The sequence below is a fragment of the Ursus maritimus genome, unplaced genomic scaffold (genome assembly GCF_017311325.1).
Source record: "Ursus maritimus isolate PB19 unplaced genomic scaffold, ASM1731132v1 scaffold_36, whole genome shotgun sequence".
NCBI lineage: Eukaryota > Metazoa > Chordata > Mammalia > Carnivora > Ursidae > Ursus > Ursus maritimus.
In genome coordinates, this window is record NW_024426230.1 from 1,179,523 (window position 1) to 1,199,392 (window position 19,870).

The 19,870-nt window shown below is 42.1% G+C and overlaps 1 protein-coding gene across 1 annotated transcript; it reads left to right on the plus strand.

Annotated features, from left to right (window-relative positions):
* Positions 1 to 17,555: 17,555 nt before the first annotated feature.
* LOC103681056 (olfactory receptor 49) lies at positions 17,556 to 18,485 on the plus strand. The gene has a single exon (XM_008710563.2). It carries the CDS (start codon positions 17,556 to 17,558, stop codon positions 18,483 to 18,485), a length of 930 nt encoding a protein of 309 aa, XP_008708785.2.
* The last annotated feature ends 1,385 nt before the right edge of the window (positions 18,486 to 19,870 follow it).

The following is a 19,870-nucleotide window of genomic DNA, read 5'->3' on the forward strand; positions in this document are numbered from 1 at the left end:
GGGCTCGATCCCATAACGCCGGGATCACGCCCTGAGCTGAAGGCAGACGCTTAACCGCTGTGCCACCCAGGCGCCCCTCTTTTTCACTTTTTGCTTGGATGTTCTAAAATTTCTTATGAGGAACATAAACTATTTTGTAGTAGAAAAAATCCAAAAATGTTCTTTTAATACATTTTTCCATAATTCATTCCACATTTCTCCTGATTGCAACAAGGTCACAAGATTCTTTTTGTAATTCTTTGCCCAACTGAATATTTATTTGAGTCAAAATCTGTTTGACACCACCGTCACATCAAAGCGTTCAGGTACAAAGATGTCCTTCAACCCACAGTGATAAGCCGAACACAATTTCATAGCTAAAGGCAGATAAAACTAATATCATTTATCCGTACCTAGTGCCGCTGGGACATTAATTTCTGTGCCAAGGAGAAGAGAATCTAAGTCATCACAACTGACAACAAAGCACCAGCTGAGTTTGTCCGAGATAGTTTCCTTGTCAGGGACGCTCATTTCACATCACTTTGGTAAGGCAAAGTTACCGCTGTGAAATTCCATAACATCTGAAAATCTGTGGCTTTTCCAATCGTAAAGAACAGACCTGCAGACCTTGATAAGGAAGTTTACGCTGACTTCAACATTACAACAGATTTAACGTTAAGGAAACAAAGGCAAAAGCAATAGGGTGCTTCTGCCGTAGTGCAAGTTCCCGTCCAAAGTGTTGTCATTATCTCGAAGCAAGCAAGAGGGCCACAAAGCATTTTCCCCTGATTTGGGGCAATTTACTTCTAACTAAAGGCTGTTGTACACTTCGTAATTTTTATAAAGTGACGAGAAGACACTTCGAAGGTAACCATAATACATTTCTATCCAATCTCACTCGTATTTTTTGGCCTTGACCTGTCTAGTCTTCCTCAGATTTGTCTGAGAACCACAGTAATTCGGAAAATCAAAATAATGTTTACTCCAAACCGAAAAATTCTCTGAAGGGCTAGTGTAGGAATAATAACAATGGTGACATCTACTGAGCTTTTGCAGTGTGCTGGGCAATATAGTAAGTACTGGTTAAGTGCTGGCTAAGCACTTAAGTACTGAATTAAGTAAAGTAATTAAATCACGTAAGTGCTGATTCGGGACTCTATTACATACTCTTTTCATTCCATACTCACAAAACCTTATGAAGTAGCAATTATTATTATCTACGTGCAGCAGACTGTATTTTCTAAATATGGCTACAACCATATCTCCCATCTCAAATGCTTTTGTACAATGTAATCTTGCCAATCTTCCCATCGACAGGTTGGGCCCTATGTACCCTTCCTGTGAACCAGGGCAGGCTTTGACCTATTGAGTATGGCAGAATTAGGTCATATAACTTCCAAGGCTAGATCAGCAAAGGCTTTACAACTTCCGCCAAGCTCTTTTGGGATGTTCGTTCTGGGGGAAACCAACCCCAACTTAAGAAATCCTACTGCACGTAGGCCATCACGCTATGTCAGTGAGGCCATGTGTAGGTATTTCTAATCAATAGTGCCAGCCATTGCTGCCAGCCATGTAAGGGGGCCATCTTGGATGTCCAGCCCCATGGAGCCTTCAGATGACTGCAGTTCCAGTGGATATCCGACTGCAAGTGCCTGAGAGACCCTCGAAGTAAGAATTTCTCGGCCATGCCCTTTCTGACATCCTGAACCACGTTTTACCCCACTAAGTTTAAGGTGTTTGGCTATATATAGCAAAAGTAACCAGAATATCCCATTTTGCAAACGAGGAAATTGAGACTTTCAGAGTAATTTGACTCCAGGTCTTAACCATCATTTTATCCTGTTGCCAAATGTCAGAATAATAAATTTTGTACTATGCAGAAGATATCCTTCTCAAGTCACATGTTTATTTCAACATACCCATCAGCAGAACACACTATGAAAGGAAAACTGGGACTTCATTGCAGTGAAAACAATCTATTTTCCTACCTTTTGTCATTAAGCAGTTTTCTCTGTTCCATCTATCGATCTGTTAACCAAAATGTTGAAAACCTCTCATAAATTATGATGTTACATCAAGGTAGAATGCCCCAACCTACAGCAGGCAAATGTCCTAATAAGAGACATTCCCAGGAGATGACTTAACATTTCTCTCTCTCTAAAATTATTTCTAGCACGCTGTTGACATTTCAGAGGTCAACTCTTTCAGAATGTTCTCAAAGCATGAAGTATATGACTAATATCTTGGAGAATTTTAGAGATAAACACAAAACAAATTTTATAGAAGTTGGTTTGAAAAATAGAATTTATGCAAAACATAATTGAGCAATGAGTGAAATCTTAAGTTTCTGTGGAGTTTCTAAAATCTCGTGTGAAAGACGTACTTTTCACACATGATTTTAAGTACTTTATAGTAAAGTAGTCCTGGTAAGAGCTGACTCCTTGAAGGTGTTTATTACGATGCAATTCAGTTTTGTTCTCCTAAGAAGGTACCACTGTGGTCTCTGATCACAACAACAGATACTAGACGTGTTTGCCAGTCCACATCCGTCCCCCATTCTTTGGGAAGCTGTGATCATGTCTTTATTTTATTCCTCTTGACCTCCTTCCCCCAGTTAATCTATCCAGGATAGACAACAGATGCTCTCTCCTGAAAATCTGAAATTGGGATTCATTGATTCTAGTTATTCCATGCTGTTCACCTTGTTACATGGATTGAAAACTCAGAGGATGAGGCTGCCATTGTGGGCAGCCATGTTTGCTGAGATGCAGCCAAGGCAGCGAAAGCCAGTTCACACATAGGAAAGAATAAAGCAGATGCAGAGACAACGGACCAGGAAATCAAGGGAGAGAGGGAGAGAGCAGGACAAAGAGAGACAGAGAGCGAGAGAGATGTAGAGACAGAGAGAAAACAGCAGAAAGGCAGGCAGGCTTTTATGCCCCTAAAGTTCAGTTTTTAGGCCTTTTGTGGAACTAAGTGCACATTTTACCCTTAAGATCCAGAAGATACTCTGGTACCTATGGTAGCCAGCCTCCGGACGGCCCCCAGTGATTCTCGCCCCTGGTATTCATGCCCTTGTGCAGTCCCCTACCGTACTGAATAGGGCTTGCCCATGTAATTAGTAGAATATTGCAGAAATGATGATGTATAACTTTCGAGGCTAGGTCATGAAAGCCATTACAACTCCTGCCTTGCTCTCTCTTGGACTACTCACGTGGGGTAAGTAGTCGCTCTGAGCCCACCTGAAGAGGAACTGAGGCTGCTTGCCAACCTCCAAGACCACCTTGCCAGGCATGTGAGTGAGCCTTCTTGGGAGCACATCTTCCAGCCCCTGTCGGGCTTCCAGATGATGGTAGCCACAGTCGACATCTTGACTGCAACCTCATAAAACCCCCTGACCCAGAACCATCCATTTAAGCCACTCCTGAATCTCCGACTACAGAAACTGGGAGATGTATTTGTTTTAATTTAAAGTTTTGGGTTATTTGTTAAGCAGCAATAGGTGACTAATATATGCTCTTTGAATAATCTTTTGGCTTAGAGTAGTTTATAATGGATTATTATTAATTGTGTAATAGGATGTCCAGTGGAATCTTTCTTATTGTCTCAGAATTGTGAAGAAAAAAAAAAAAAGCTGACTACAAAATGTCCTAAGTATCCCATATTCTAAGTTCAAGTAGCCAGTACAGTTATGGCCCCTTCAGCTTTCTCCTGGGGCTTACTGGAACGCACAAGAGCAGACCAGTCTCACCACCAGCCATCACCCCATCCACACACGTGCACACATACATGAGTCTATATAGGAAAGTATTGAGAAAGAACAGATTGAGTAAAGCCTCTCCCTGAAACCATATGAGAGATGCCTTAGACAATGCATTCTATTCCTTTTTTGGTTTTTTGCCATTTCTGCTCAGGCAATGAGCATGCGTACATGCCCTGTGTTAAACAGCAACAAGATTTGGAAAGAGATGACAAAGCTGAGAGATGGGGAAAGCCATGGGGCATCCTGAACACTCACTGCTTGATGGGAAAAGATATATTTCTCAGGGTTCAAACAGACAAAAAAGAGAATGGGATCCCACCCAGGAGAATGGCAACTAGAAAAGGGGACCACAGCAAGAGACCACACACACACACACACACACACACACACACACACACAGAGGAAACAGCCCTCACCCCTTCTCTCCAGAAACCCAAGACTTTCTCATGGTTTTTTCAAGTCTTTGTTAATTTCCCTCTCTGGTTCCTCTGTTATTGATCTTGAGGGAGGGAGGCTGGTAGTTGTGTTACTTCAGCATCTTGGCAGGAATTAAACCAACTTAGAATCCTATATACAGACAAATGATCAATCTAGTGTCAGAGAAAGATATTTTCACGGAAATTCTCAAAAAAAAAATTACATTTCATGTACTCAAGAAGCTATTGGATGATAAGTTCCATCCAATGAAGTCAAGAAACATGAAGTCATGGGAGACAGGGATCAGATTTAGTGAATCCACAGGGTAATGGGAGGGGGAGATCCTTAGGTGATGGTGATAGGTACAAACCAGATATAGAGGGATAGGCCATCAGTCGAGATTGAAACGGGTCATAAGGCTCTAGGAGGGACTTAGTCAAGATAATGAAACTGATAAAGAAAGTACGGGAAATGATCGTAAATAGCATATGCAACAATAATGTAAACATCAAATATTAATTGAACCAAAATTATAATATAAAATATAGAAGGGCAGGGGCTAGGAGGAGCACATCTGTGTGGTGGGGTAGGGGAAAGAAAGAGTGAAATTCTCATCTTCTGTAATAGGAAGTCAACAGATAAGTCAACAACAGATAAAGTCAACAGTCAACTAACACCAAAACCCAAGAATTAGCATACAAGCATATTATTTAGAGACAGGGAGGCAAATACTAAAAGAGATAAAAGTGGTTGCCACTGGGAAAGGGGAAACCAGGATCCCCTGGGGGTAACGGAGACCGCTGTTTTTCATAGTAAGTCTTATAGGACCTTGTGATTTTTTTTAAAAATGTGCATATGTATAACTTAGATAAATAATATAAACTTTTTAAAAAAACAGACGATAATTAATAAATTTCTTTTTTTAAAAAGCACACTGGATCCCAAGCAGTATAAATAAAAATAAATCCTCCCTAGGCCCGTCACAGTAAAACTACAGGTCATTAAAAATAAAAGGCACTGGAAATAAAAGGTGAAAGGATTAATTTAACAGAGAGTGGAAATCCTAACAACTGAGACACTATGACTCAAAAAGCCAACAGCTAGGGGAAGGGAAGGAAAAATAAAATAAGACAAAAACATAGAGGGAGGCAAACCATAAGAGACTGTGTTTTTTTTTTTTTTTAAGATTTTATTTATTTATTTGACAGACAGAGACAGCCAGCAAGAGAGGGAACACAAGCAGGGGGAGTGGGAGAGGAAGAAGCAGGCTCCTAGCAGAAGAGCCTGATGTGGGGCTCGATCCCATAACGCCAGGATCACACCCTGAGCTGAAGGCAGACGCTTAACTACTGAGCCACCCAGGCGCCCCATAGAGACTCTTAACTATAGGGAATAAACTAAAGGTTGCTGGACAGGATGGTGGGGGGGGTTAGGGTAACTGGGCGATGGGCATTAAGAAGGGCACTTGAAGTAATGAGCACTGAGTGTTAAATGCAACTGGTGAATCACAAATTCTACCTCTGAAACTAATAATACAGTATATGGTAATGAAATTGAATTGAAATTAAAAAATTTTTAAAAGCCAAGACAAAATAACTGCCAACTTTTGACTCTATAATTAGCAAAATACTCATTTAAGAGTGAAATAAAAGTATCTCCATATCAAGACTGAAAGTTTATCATTTTCAAATACTTGCTGAAAGATCTGCTCAAGGATTTACTTCTGAAAGAAGAAAACTGATTCTAGAAGTAAGGCAAGAGATGCAAGAAGTCACGGTAAGCAAACAATTTGGTAAAAATTTGAGTAAATCTAACAAACATTAACTATAAAAAGCAATAATTATTATGACTGATTTGGTAGATATTATTTAAAACAAAATGACACGAAAGATGGAAAGGGGTTGATGATGACACGGAAGATAGGGGAGGGGGTGGTCTGTGTTAATGTTCTTATATTGTTTGTATTGCTCAGGAAAAAAAAGAAAGATATCGATTACCCTAGGATTTTGTTAAGCAAAAGTGCATGTTAAAAATGTAAGGTAACTGACAAAAGCAGAGAAATAAAATGTATAACTTCCAAAATAACAATGGAAAAATAAGGGTCAGAGAGGAACAACAAAGAAAACTCAGTCACTCCAATAGAAGACAAGAAAAGGAGGAAGGAAAGCACGCTAAATGTAACGTACAGAACAGTTTAATAGAGGGGCGTCTGGCTGGCCAGGTCAGAAGAGCATGCCACTCTTGATCTCAGAAGCCTTCGTTTGAGCCCCATGTTGGGTGTAGAGATTACTTAAAAAAATAAACAAACTTTTTAAAACCAGTCTAATAGAAATAGATCCAAGTACATAAATAATCACAATAAAGATAACAGATTAAGCCCCCTCATTAAAAAACAGAGATCCGGGGCGCCTGGGTGGCTCAGTTGTTGAGCGTCTGCCTTCGGCTCAGGGCGTGATCCCGGCGTTATGGGATCGAGCCCCGCATCAGGCTCCTCCGCTATGAGCCTGCTTCTTCCTCTCCCACTCCCCCTGCTTGTGTTCCCTCTCTCGCTGGCTGTCTCTATCTCTGTCGAATAAATAAAATCTTTAAAAAATAAAAATAAAAACATAAAAATAATAAAAATAAAAAACAGAGATCCCAAGACAGACACTGATACAAAACAAATCAGCTATAAGCTATTTAAGGAAACGTATCTGATACATGGTAACACAAAAAGTTCTGTCAAATAAAGGGATGGAAAAAGACAAACCAGAAGAAAGCTGATATTGCTATTTCCATATCAGACTAAGAAGACTTCAAGGCAAAAAATACATATATATGAAGGATAAGGAAGGTTGTTATATAGAATAAAAGGAAGGAAGATAAAACAATACTGGACCTGTACACGTCTATCAACATAGCCTAAAAGATATAAAGAAAAAAAAATGACTGAACTGCAAGAAGTAACTGGTAAGTCCCGATCTCAAGAGGAGGTTCTGACACATTTCTCAGAAACTGACATATCAATCAGATGAAATATTGGGCAGGCTGTAAAAAACATTGAATGCAATTAACAAGCTTGGTCTCGTGAATATAGAACCTTGTATCCAAAAGTTAGAGAATGTATATTCCTTTAAACACACATCAATCATTTACAAAAAAATCGATCCCTGGCAAAATCACAAAGGAAGTCTCCATAAATACCATTAAACCTCATCACCGAGGGGATCTTGGAGAGGTGGAAAAAAGGGAGCATGAAGATTTCTTTCTCTCCCTGGAAAGCCTAGAAATGCTGTCCGGAGTGAATGAGTCAAAAAATAGAGATTTATATCACTTAAAGATAAAAAAGTGTGGGGGCGCCTGGGTGGCACAACAGTTGGGCGTCTGCCTTCGGCTCAGGGCGTGATCCCGGCGTTACGGGATCGAGCCCCACATCAGGCTCCTCTGCTATGAGCCTGCTTCTTCCTCTCCCACTCCCCCTGCTTGTGTTCCTTCTCTCGCTGGCTGTCTCTATCTCTGTCGAATAAATAAATAAAATCTTTAAAAAAAAAAAAAGATAAAAAAGTGTGGAAGAACAAAAACTAACAATAAAATTGTGAGGAGACATTTGAGAAGAGAGGGGGTTACTGTAAGTGATTGGAACTATTCACCTTTCACAGAAGGAAGTATATGATGTTGCTTAAAGTGGATAAATTAAAAAACAGCAGTATAAACACATTATTCAAGAGTTATAGATATAAAAAACAGATGAATTTAAAACAAAACTGTCAACTTATTTGTCGGGCTCCATGCTCAGTGGGGAGTCTGCTTGGGATTCACTCTCTCCCTCTCCCTCCACCCTCTCTAAAATAAATAAATTAAATAAAAAAAATTTTTAAAGGAAGGAAACTAATATGTATTGAGTACCTATTTCCTATGAGGAAACTGACTCAGAGATCAGTGTCACCAGCTAGCAAACCGCAGAACTGGTACCTACACCCAGGTTTATCCGACTCTAAGGTCAACGATCTTTCCACTTTACATAGTTAAGAGACCAAGAGTCACTAGCCCTTTAGAGCCGTGGAGCTCTGACACATTTTTATTGAGAAACAATGAATAATCTAAATTACATTTAGATTGCAAAGTTTTCTTAGAGCAATTTGATACATGTACTTCTACTCCATTGTGCTTTTTACATACATATTTAATTAACTGATTTATAACACTGTCTGATACCAGGTAAAGCAAATATTAATCTCAGTTTGCAAACTCATGAGGACACCAAATTTAATTTTTAAGACTTAGCTTAATTTCCCTAGATGCCCCATTAACCTGATAGTGGAAATTAAATCTCAGTCAATTCTGGGTTCTCCCCCAAGCATACTTCCGTGTTGTGTCTGAGTTTTGAGGAGGACGAGAGGAGGCAAGGAGGCATCCCTTATGCCCATCTGTCCTTTGGACCCTACCATCCTGCCCCAGGTCACCAGTCCACAGCTGACACATCCCTCCTCATTCCCATCCGTGATGCCCTTGAGGCTGAGCAGCTCTCCCTTGGGCATGCTAGATATTATTACTCTATTTTTGCACATCTCTGAATGCGGGACACTTTTTGATACTCTGGAAGCTGCCACCTGCCTAGAAACCTTTTGCAGCCTCTTCTCTGCGGTACTACCACTGCCCCAAACCCTTCCCAGAAAGCACGTTTGCAAGTGCTCTCTGTTCGCAGACCCACAACCCTATATGGGGTTCTGCCATCTCCCCTCTTGGACTCAGTCTGGGTTGGCGGGGGGCGGGGGGCAGAGTCCAATGTCCCTTCTCACAGACCAGCCAGCTCTGAGCGATCCTTTCTTCACCAACAGTCTCCTCTCTCCCCTGTGATGCAGAATCTCAGAAAGTAAGAAGCCAGGGGGCGCCTGGGTGGCTCAGGGCGTGATCCCAGCGATCTGGGATCGAGCCCCACATCAGGCTCCTCCGGAAGAGCCTGCTTCTTCCTCTCCCACTCCCCGTGCTTGTGTTCCCTCTCTCTCTGGCTGTCTCTATCTCTCTCTGTCAAATAAATAAATAAAAATAAAATCTTTAAAAAAAAAAAAAAAGAAAGTAAGAAGCCATGCACTGACTAACCAGGTTTTCTCTAGGCCCCGAGTCCTAAACGTGAAAGGGCTTTTTTTTTTTAATTTTATTTATTTATTTGACAGAGATAGAGACAGCCAGCGAGAGAGGGAACACAAGCAGGGGGAGTGGGAGAGGAAGAAGCAGGCTCATAGCAGAGGAGCCCAATGTGGGGCTCAATCCCAGAACGCCGGGATCACGCCCTGAGCCGAAGGCAGACGCTTAACCGCTGTGCCACCCGGGCCCCCCCGTGAAAGGGCTTTACTCTGCCTTCTGCAATACCATTTCTTTCCCAGTCTCCTTACCCAATGGGAGGAATAAGATAGCTAGGAGGGATAAGAAATACACACAAAACGTAATAGATACGATTTGAAAAATGGGATACTTCTCCACGGGTACCATGCCAGATGCTAGATATACAAGGAAAAATACAATTTGGTGCCTAATATAAGAATTTGTCCAGGGTCACACAACTAGTAGGGGGATACAGAGAAAAAATCCAACAGTGATAATACTGCATTTTGTGCAATATCAGAGTTTATATTTCTAGATGAGAGGACTGTGGCTGGGCGTGGGGAAGGAGGAACTACTCAGAGAAGTTTTCCCGTGGAAAACTGGATCTGATTTTTTGCCAAGGTTGGCAAGGCATTTAGTAGGAAAAGCATCATATACAAAGACACAGAGACCAGAGAGAACAGGATACTTTCAAGAGGGGCAGCCGGTTTGCTTGGAGATTAAGTGATGTAAGAAGAATGGGAGAAGAAAATGAGAGCAGTAGGCAGACCCAAGATCAAAAGGGTGCTGTACTGGGAGGCTTCTATTTCACTCTGAAGGTTATCTGGAGACATAAAACGGTTTTAAGCTGGAAAATATTATAATGTCTTTTGTGATTTTAAAAGATCACTCTAGTGGAGAACTAAAGGGAGAAGGATATTAAAATCCTGATAAAAGAGCCCAAGCGAAGGCAATGGCAGTAGGAATGAAAAAAGAGGAAATTCAAGGGCGCCTGGGTGGCACAGTCGTTAAGCGTCTGCCTTCAGCTCAGGGCGTGATCCTGGCGTTGTGGGATCGAGTCCCACATCGGGCTCCTCCGCTGGGAGCCTGCTTCTTCCTCTCCCACTCCCCCTGCCTGTGTTCCCTCTCTCGCTGGCTGTCTCTCTGTCGCATAAATAAATAAAATCTTTAAAAAAAAAAAAAGAAAGAAAAAAGAGGAAATTCATTCACAAGATATCCTGAGGGCAAAATTACACACGTTGGGTTAAGAGGGTAATGGAAAGGACAGAATCTAGGATATGCCCCCAAATTCTGGCTTGGGTGACCAAGTAAATGATGACAGCATTTCAAATCGATAGGAATACAAGAAAAGGGCAAGTTTAGGCAGAAGTTGATTGGGGGAGAAAGGGAGATGATACATTCACATTTTGTTACTCATCGATCATTTTACTTTTAAAAATTCACTTGGTTCAAATTTTTTAATATATAAGGGGCACCTGGGTGGCGCAGTCGTTAAGCGTCTGCCTTCAGCTCAGGGCGTGATCCCATGGTCCTGGGATCGAGCCCCACATCAGGCTCCTCCGCTGGGAGCCTGCTTCTCTCTCTCCCACTCCCCCTGCTTGTGTTCCCTCTCTCGCTGGCTGTCTCTATCTCTGTCAAATAAATAAAATCTTTAAAAAAATTTTTTTAATATATAAAAAGATACATGGTTAGGGATCATGCTGTCAACCCTATCACTATCCACCCCAAACTACCACCTGCAACAAGTATGACATTTCTTGGCCTCTGGCATATTCCTCCAGCTGCTTTCAATGTGTTGGCCTTAAGCCATCCATGTAGAGCTCCTCAGTTAATAGTTGGATAGAAGGTTCTGGAATTCAAGAGATATCTGGACTGATGAAAAAACAACTCAATAGCAAGAAATCAAATAAGCCCATTAAAAAAATGGGCAAAGAACCTGAAGGGACACTTTTTCCAGGTCTATTTCCATCTATTCTATGCAAATAGATGACAGGTATATAGAAAGTTGCTCAACATCACTAATTACCAGGAAAATGCAAACCAAAATCATAATGAGATACCACTTCACACCTGTTAGAATGGCTATTATAGAAAAGACAAGAAATAACAAGTATTGGTGAGGTGGTTAAGAAAAGGGAAACCTTGGGGCGCCTGGGTGGCACAGTCGTTAAGCATCTGCCTTCGGCTCAGGGCGTGATCCCAGCGTTCTGGGATGGAGCCCCACATCAGGCTTCTCTGCTAAGAGCCTGCTTCTTCCTCACCCACTCCCCCTGCTTGAGTTTCCTCTCTCGCTGGCTATATTTCTCTCTGTCAAATAAATAAATAAAATCTTTAAAAAAGAAAGAAAGAAAGAAAGAAAGAAAGAAAGAAAGAAAGAAAGAAAAAGAAAGAAAGAAAAGGGAAACCTGTACACTGTCGACAGGAATGGAAACTGGTAAAGCCATTATAGAAAAGAATATGGAGGTTCCTTTAAAAACTAAGAATATAACTACCATATGATCCAGCGGCCCCACTTTGGGGTATATATCCAAAGGAAATAAAGTCAGTGTCTCAAAGAGATGTCTGCACTCCCGTGTTCATGGTAGCGCTACTCACCATACCTAAGATATGGGGTCTGTCATTGGAGGAACGGATAAAGAAGTTGATGGAGTATAATTCAACCATAAAAAAAGAAGGAAATCCTGCCATTTGCAACAACATGGGTGAAACTGGAGGTCATTATGCTAAATGAAATAAGCCAGACAAAGACAAATACTATATGGCATCATTTATGTGTTGAATCTAAACAAACAAATAAAAAGTCAAAGTCATAGAAACAGAGAGCAGAATGGTGGTTGCCAGGGACTGGGGCGTGGAGGAAATGGGGAGATGCTGGCCAAAGAGTACAAACTTCTTTTTTTTTTTTTAAGATTTTATTTATTTACGTGACAGAGAGACAACCAGCGAGAGAGGGAACACAAGCAGGGTGAGTGGGAGAGGAAGAAGCAGGCTCCCAGCGGAGGACCCCGATGTGGGACTCGATCCCGGAACGCCGGGATCTCGCCCTGAGCCGAAGGCAGATGCTTAACGACTGCGCTACCCAGGCGCCCCTAAAGAGTACAAACTTCTGATCATAAGATGAATAAGTTCTGGGGGCGCCTGGGTAGCGCAGTCGTTAAAGCGTCTGCCTTCGGCTCAGGGCGTGATCCCGGCGTACCGGGATCGAGTCCCACATCAGGCTCCTCCGCTATGAGCCTGCTTCTTCCTCTCCCACTCCTCCTGCTGTGTTCCCTCTCTCGCTGGCTGTTTCTCTGTCACATAAATAAATAAAATCTTTAAAAAAAAAAAAAATAAGATGAATAAGTTCTGGGGACATAAGGTACAACATGGTGTCCATAGTTAATAATACTCTATTGTACGCTTGAAATTTGCTAAAAGAATAAATGATTCTTCCCCAAACTGAAAAGTTTTTTATCTTTTATTGAAATACAACTGACATAATAACCTGTGCAGGTTTAAGATGTACGACATGCTGATTTGATACACTTGTGTATTCCGATGTGGTAAAAAAAAAATTTAAGATTTTGTTCATTTATTTGAGAGAGTAAGCGAGCTTGAGAGAGAGAGCACAAGTGGGGGGGTGTGGAGCAGAGAGAGGGAGAAGCAGACTCCCTGCTGAGCAGGGAGCCCAACTCGGGGACCTGAGCAGAAAGCAGCTATTTAACCGACTGAGCCACCCAGGAGCCCCACATGGTGCAAAAATTTAAGTGTTATCAACACGCACACAAGTGGTAATTCTGTGAGGTGAGGACATGTTAATTAAGCTCCTTATAGTAATCATTTGACACTGTATGGTATATCAAATCATCACATTGTATACTTTAAATAGATGCCATTTTATTTATCAATTATATCTCAATAAAGCTGGGAAAATTTTTAAAGCCTAACTTTTTCATTTCCTTCACTGTCGTTCCTCCCCTCCCCTCCAGGACCCCATCTTCACCATCTCCCAGCCCCAGCAACGTAGGAGTCAGGATAGGATTAACCAAGGTTTTATATTACTTTTGTTGGCTCCTTCCATCCCTGTAGCAATAGGACTGCCTAATATTAGACTGGAGCCCCCAATTTCAGAGGCATAATTAGATATATTACTTTAACTAAAAGTAACTGTTATTCTTGATCTGAACAAACAACAGAAACTTTTGTTTGCAAAGGTGTGGTAAGTAACAGCCAAGAGAGTTGGGAAGAGGGTGAGGGAGGCTCATTATACCAATTACCTGGGGATCCCAAACCCATCAAACTTTGGAGAAGAGTAGATCCCTTAGGAAAACAAAGATGCAACCCAAATCTTTCAACCTTGATGTCACCTCCATAAAGAGATGTGTTCGTTCCAGGAATAGCTCACCCGCTCTCCCCTAGAGCCCCGTTGTCCACAGAAGAAATATCATCTCACAGAGACTGAGCCAATGTGAAGATGCAATGAAACTCTCTATCAGTCAAAATACCCCCCTTAGTCCAAGAGGAGGATGAAGGAGGAATGCATCAAGTGATAACTGTATTTTTCCAAGGCTTCCCCCAGGATGAGCTTGCTGAAAATGGAAGATTTCAACATTCTGTGCTCAGCAGATTCTGTGACCTGCAAGATGACAAAGTTCAAGGAAACCATTCTCCTACCCAGGGAATGCCAGCTGACCATTCAGGATGTGTTAGGAAAAGATAGGTGTTCTACGAGAATGCCATCAAATTCATGAGAGATGATGATCTCACGCTAACAGCGTAAAATCTACATTTAGAGCCATAGACAATATCGGAACTTCAAGAAATACCCATGAGAACCAGGTATCTTCTGCAATCCTGTGAGTAGTATACTTGGCATGACCTGATAGGGACTTCCCCAGAGGGCTCCTAGACACCTGCCCCGGACCTGTGGGGTAATCTCCACCTTGGCACTGCAGAGTGGCTTCTTTACCCTCCCAGTCCGTGCACTTTGCTCTTATATTCCTTTTCGAGATTGGCACATCGAACACACTCATGGTGTAACTTCCGCCCCACCATCCATGTCAAAGCTAGGCAATTTATTGATTCAGTTTATTCATTCAGTTGCTCGCTTGCATTGAGGAAGCTTGCCTGTCCCACCTTGTACACTATGTAACTGGCCCTTGGAGAACCCAAAGCTCTGGACGTTATTGAGTCTGGGTGAAATTTTTAACGCTTTTCGTTAGAAGGAAAAGACGTCACCCTCCTTCTAAATGAACCAGAACTGTCCAGAGACCGTGCAATTCCAGTATAGCAAGACAAACCTCCAGGGCATCCACAGACTTCCCCACTGGGCTCTGCTTAACTGACTCTTACAACAGTGAATGATCTAGGTAGATGGTGAGGCAGGTTCAGGCTCTTAGGCTGCCAGGCAAGTCTCCCCTTCATTCTGCAAGCATCTAGGATAAAAGGGGAAATGCCTGGGATTCAGGAAGTGGCCCATTTCCCTTTGTACTCCCACCCCTACCCTCAGATTCTGACTTCTGGTTTGAAATAGGAAAAAAACCAGAAGATTATCAGCAGCGCTATCTATGTGCTATATCCTTGGGCTGGTCGCAAGGTGTTTTCATAGTTTATCTGTGCTAAGATTATGATTCAGTATAAAGCCAGAGCTTTGACCTCCCCTCCCACTTGCATCCAACCCTTCCTCATCTTAGTCTCTATTCTGTCTTTCTTCCGTCATGTCCCACTAGGACTTCTCCTAAAAAGCATTCATTCTATTTCCTCCTGATGGTGTTTCTGGGTATCACATTCCTGTTGGATCCTGCCTCTGGGTATCACATTTATGTTGGATCCTGCTTCTGTTACAGAACAGCTGGGTAAGTTTCTTGGCCACTGGGCTCACCTTTGAAACTCAAAGACTTTTCTCTCTCTCTCTCTTTTTTTTTTTTTTTTTTTTTTATTTTATTCGACAGAGATAGAGACAGCCAGCGAGAGAGGGAACACAAGCAGGGGGAGAGGGAGAGGAAGAAGCAGCCTCCTAGTGGAGGAGCCTGATGTGGGGCTCGATCCCACAACGCCGGGATCACGCCCTGAGCCGAAGGCAGACGCTTAACCGCTGTGCCACCCAGGCGCCCCATCTCTCTCTCTTTTTTTAAGTAAGCTCACATCCAGCGTGGAGCCCAATGCAGGTCTTGAACGCACAACCCTGAGATCAAGAATCGAACACTTAACCAACTGAGCCACCCAGGTTCCCCAAAGCCCTCTTTTTCAAATGGCTGAGAATCTAAATAATGTTACCTAGAAATAACACTGAGGACTAGCCCTCGTTATATCCTCAGAGGCTGATCAACTATTTTGTGTTAATAGCTGCGAACAAATGTTAGATATAGTGGTAGTTTGTAGAATGAATGGTGTGGCCTGTGTTAAAAGAAGATAAAACCATAAAAAAAGGAAAGTGTATACAGTTTACCAGTTCATCCTCTCTACTAGTATCCCTAGCATTTCCTTCATTCCAAGTACGTAACATGGGTCCCAATCTTATTCTCCAGTGACTAGGAAATAATTCTTGCTATAGGTCTGCAAAATAATTAAGGTTGTAGTTGATAATGTTTAAGGGAGGAAACTTCCAGGAATGCTGACTTTTTTTTTTAAGATTTTTATTTTGAAGTAATTTCTACACCCAACATGGGGCTCAAACTCACAACCCTGAGCCAGCCAGGTACTCCTAGGGGGTGCTGAGTTTTAAAGAGAGACTTTTTTAAGGTTTGGGGAATTTTGCTGCTGGGAGCATTTTGGCAGACCCAACCAGAGCTCTACTTACTAGCTCAAAAAACAGACTGTCTCAAAGATGGAGAATGTCCCCTTAGAGAATGTTTGTGGGGAGACACCTCCATCTGCTCATGAGGAAAAGCAAACTCTTCACATGGGCCAATTTAAGGCTCCTGGGCATATGACTCTGCAAGTTGCTGGCCCCTAGAAAGTACGACATAAATGACACGTCCTCAACCTCTTCTGTGTCAAACGCCACCACATCCGTCCCTCAGGCGTTTGAGGTGTTACTCACCCATTCGCTGAATGTTTATTGAAGCTGATTATTTCAGAAAATGGTTTCAAAGGGCTGTATAAAACACAAATTAGGGGCGCCTGGGTAGCGCAGTCGTTAAGCGTCTGCCTTCGGCTCAGGGCGTGATCCCGGCGTTCTGGGATCGAGCCCCACGTCAGGCTCCTCCGCTATGAGCCTGCTTCTTCCTCTCCCACTCCCCCTGCTTGTGTTCCCTCTCTCGATGGCTGTCTCTCTGTCACATAAATAAATAAAAAATCTTAAAAAAACCACAAATTAGTAAAGAAGTTTTTTGACTCAATAGGCAACAAATGAAAAACAACTATAAATTCAATAAAAACCAAATGAGATATAATAAAATTATGAGGGATAAGAGGAAAGAATCATTCATTCTGAAGAGATTTCATAAAAATGATAGCACCTTTTGAGGAGAGACTTAAAGGATAAATAGGACTTGAAAGGCTGATAATTCACCCCAAAAGAATGTCACAGATAGAAGCTCAGGTGCAAAAAATAGAACTAGGATATATTAAGAATCCATTGTTTCTAGAGTCCACAAGAAAATGTTATGAGAGAAGAACACGGCTATACCATTTGAGAACAGATCCTTAAGAACGTTGACTACCAAACCCCCTCTTAGGAATTTTTATTTATGAACACATTATTTAACTTTTTCTTTTTTGATTTGTAAGAGTTGTGCTTTTCTCTCATAGATTCTCTCTCTCTCTCATTAATCTAGCTACTAGTGAAAGGCATCACATTTTCAGGTAATCTTGAAAGCAATAGAGCTTCTATGCATCCTAAATCAGTTTACACGAGCATATGGATCTCTGCAGCGAATGGCTAAGTTAAGCACAGAGTTTACCACCCTCAGATATGAACTGCTTGTGTGCAAAGATCCAACACTGGGGTAAATATAAGAATAAAAAGCATCGAAAACAGATTATAATTTAGGAGTAAAAGGATTTGTTCAGTATCAAGAATAAAAGTTTAGGAAAAATGTAAGCAAAGATAATTTTTGCTTAGGGCCTTACTTACATCACCCTGAAAACCAACACAAAAGTATGCCTGGCACCCAACATGAGACAGAAATCCCCAGGGTATCTACAAAACAAGCCTGAACAGTGAGTACTAGGAAGATACCTCCCTCACACAAATAAAGGACTCTTTCAGCACAAAATGGAATATTCATCCCTCTTTCCTTTCAGTTCCAAGTGTCCTCAGGTCCCCAGAACATCACAGCTCTTGATGCTGCACCCTTCTGATTGGCCACCCCCAGGAGACGTCAGAGGAGCCATGGGGAACCACACCGTTGTCACTGAGTTTGTCCTGCTGGGGCTCTCAGATGCCTGTGAGCTGCAGATGCCCATCTTCCTGGGGCTGCTTCTGACCTACCTCCTCACTCTGCTGGGGAATCTCCTCATCGTGGGCGTCACCCTCATGGACAGGCGCCTCCACACCCCCATGTACTACTTCCTCCGCAACTTTGCTGTTCTGGAGATCTGGTTCACCTCGGTCATCTTCCCCAAGATGCTGACCAACATCCTGACCGGAGACAAGACCATTTCCGTCCCCGGCTGTTTCCTACAAAGCTTCCTCTATTTCTTCCTGGGCACCACAGAGTTCTTCCTCCTGGCGGTGATGTCCTTTGACAGGTATGTGGCCATATGTAACCCCTTGCGTTATGCCACCATCATGAGCAAAAGGGTCTGTGTCCAGCTAGTTCTTTGTTCATGGGTGGCAGGATTCCTTCTCATCATCTTTCCAAGTTTCATCACTTTTCGGCAGCCATTTTGTGGCCCCAATGTCATTAATCATTTCTTCTGTGACAACTTCCCACTCCTGGAGCTCATATGTGCAGACACGAGTGTGATAGAGCTCCTGGGCTTTATTGTGGCCAACTTCAGTTTACTGGGCACGCTGTCCGTGACGGCCACCTGCTACGGCCACATCCTCCACACCATCCTGCACATCCCCTCAGCCAAGGAGAGGCAGAAAGCCTTCTCCACCTGCTCCTCCCACATCGTTGTTGTGTCTCTCTTCTATGGCAGCTGCATCTTCATGTACGTCCGGTCAGGGAAGGGTAATGAGGGAGAGGACAAAAGCAAGGTGGTGGCCTTGCTCAACACCGTGGTCACCCCAACGCTCAATCCCTTCATCTACACCCTGAGGAACAAACAGGTGAAGCAGGTGTTTAGGGAGCAGGCAAACAAACTCTTCTTATAAAGCTATGGAACTAGGAAGCCCAAGCTAATATTCCCAGACAAGCTAAGGGATTATCAGGCCCCTCCAAGAAACTGAGACTTTCCTTAGAAAATTCTCTGATGCCATGTTTCTGGACTGCCCGTCACTATGCAATTCGGCACGAACTCATGAGTTCTCTAGACCATCAAAGCATTTTTATTAATTATCAGATTTGAATTATTCTCTTCTTTCCATCTGTGTCTGCCTAGCTTCCCAAAAGACTCTAAAGAGCTCTTTGGGCACAGGTACTAGCTCTGGAACTCTCCTTAAGCCTCAAGCACCTACCCATTGTCATTGACCATATGAATACTCATAAGTACTTGCAGACAGATTGCGTTGTGTCTGTTGCTCCAACACCCTCAGAGGAGAGGAGAACCTTCCTCTGTTAGCACTGCCCTCATTTCACACTTGTGCTCTTGTCACAGTAACACATCAGCAGAAACTCAACGAAGGCCTGAGGCTGACTCCTTAATTCCTACATAAGCTGCTTATGCTCTTTTAGTATTAAAATTCATAGAAATTCCTCATTCCTATTGACAAGGACTCTTCTACCTACTACGTGGTTACTTCTCTGACCTCAGTTTTCTCCTCTGTAAAATGGGAAGGCGATGCCCATTCCAAAGGAGGGTGACGAAAGTCAAATGAGATATCTGTGCCAGATGCCTCAAATAGTGACCAGCACAAAATAAGTCCTCAATAAATGTTAGTTCATTTCCTCCATTTCTCATCCCTCCTTCCCTCACTTCCCTCTGGACTTCACATCGGTTGTCAACGAAACCATTCCTATTCAAAAGGCTATGAATTCTGTATTCCAGATGATACAGTAAATAGTATATAAAGTGAAACATACAATTGGACCTGTTGAAGTTTGTTACTGAAATGTTCACTACTTTCATGAAGGAAAACATAAAGACATATTGGCAAATAAACAAACATCAAATAAAGGAAGAAATTGATTACTGTATTTATTCATTCCTAAATAATTATGACACAAATGTCATGCTCAAGAAAATGTACTATGTGGCCCGGGATATAAAACTTAATCTATGTCTTTGAAAAATCTGAAATCTGATAAGGAAGATAGAAAGTACACAAATAACTATAATTCAGGGTAGAAAATGATCTGTGTAAGAAAAAAATCATGTGCGACTCTTCCACAACAAATGGGAAAACCAGGAGGAAATGGACGATTTCCTAGAATAAGAGAATTATCAAAAAAAATTAAGAAGCAATAGAAAACATTTAATTAGATAAATTACCATAGAAGGATTTCAAAATGGGATTATATACCTTCTATAATCTCAAAAACCATGTCCTCAACAACAAAACAAACAACCCAATTCAACAAATGGCCACTACACACAGGA

Excerpts from the sequence above, each read along its gene's own strand:
- LOC103681056 (XM_008710563.2), top strand. The coding sequence starts at position 17,556 with ATGGGGAACCACACCGTTGTCACTGAGTTTGTCCTGCTGGGGCTCTCA.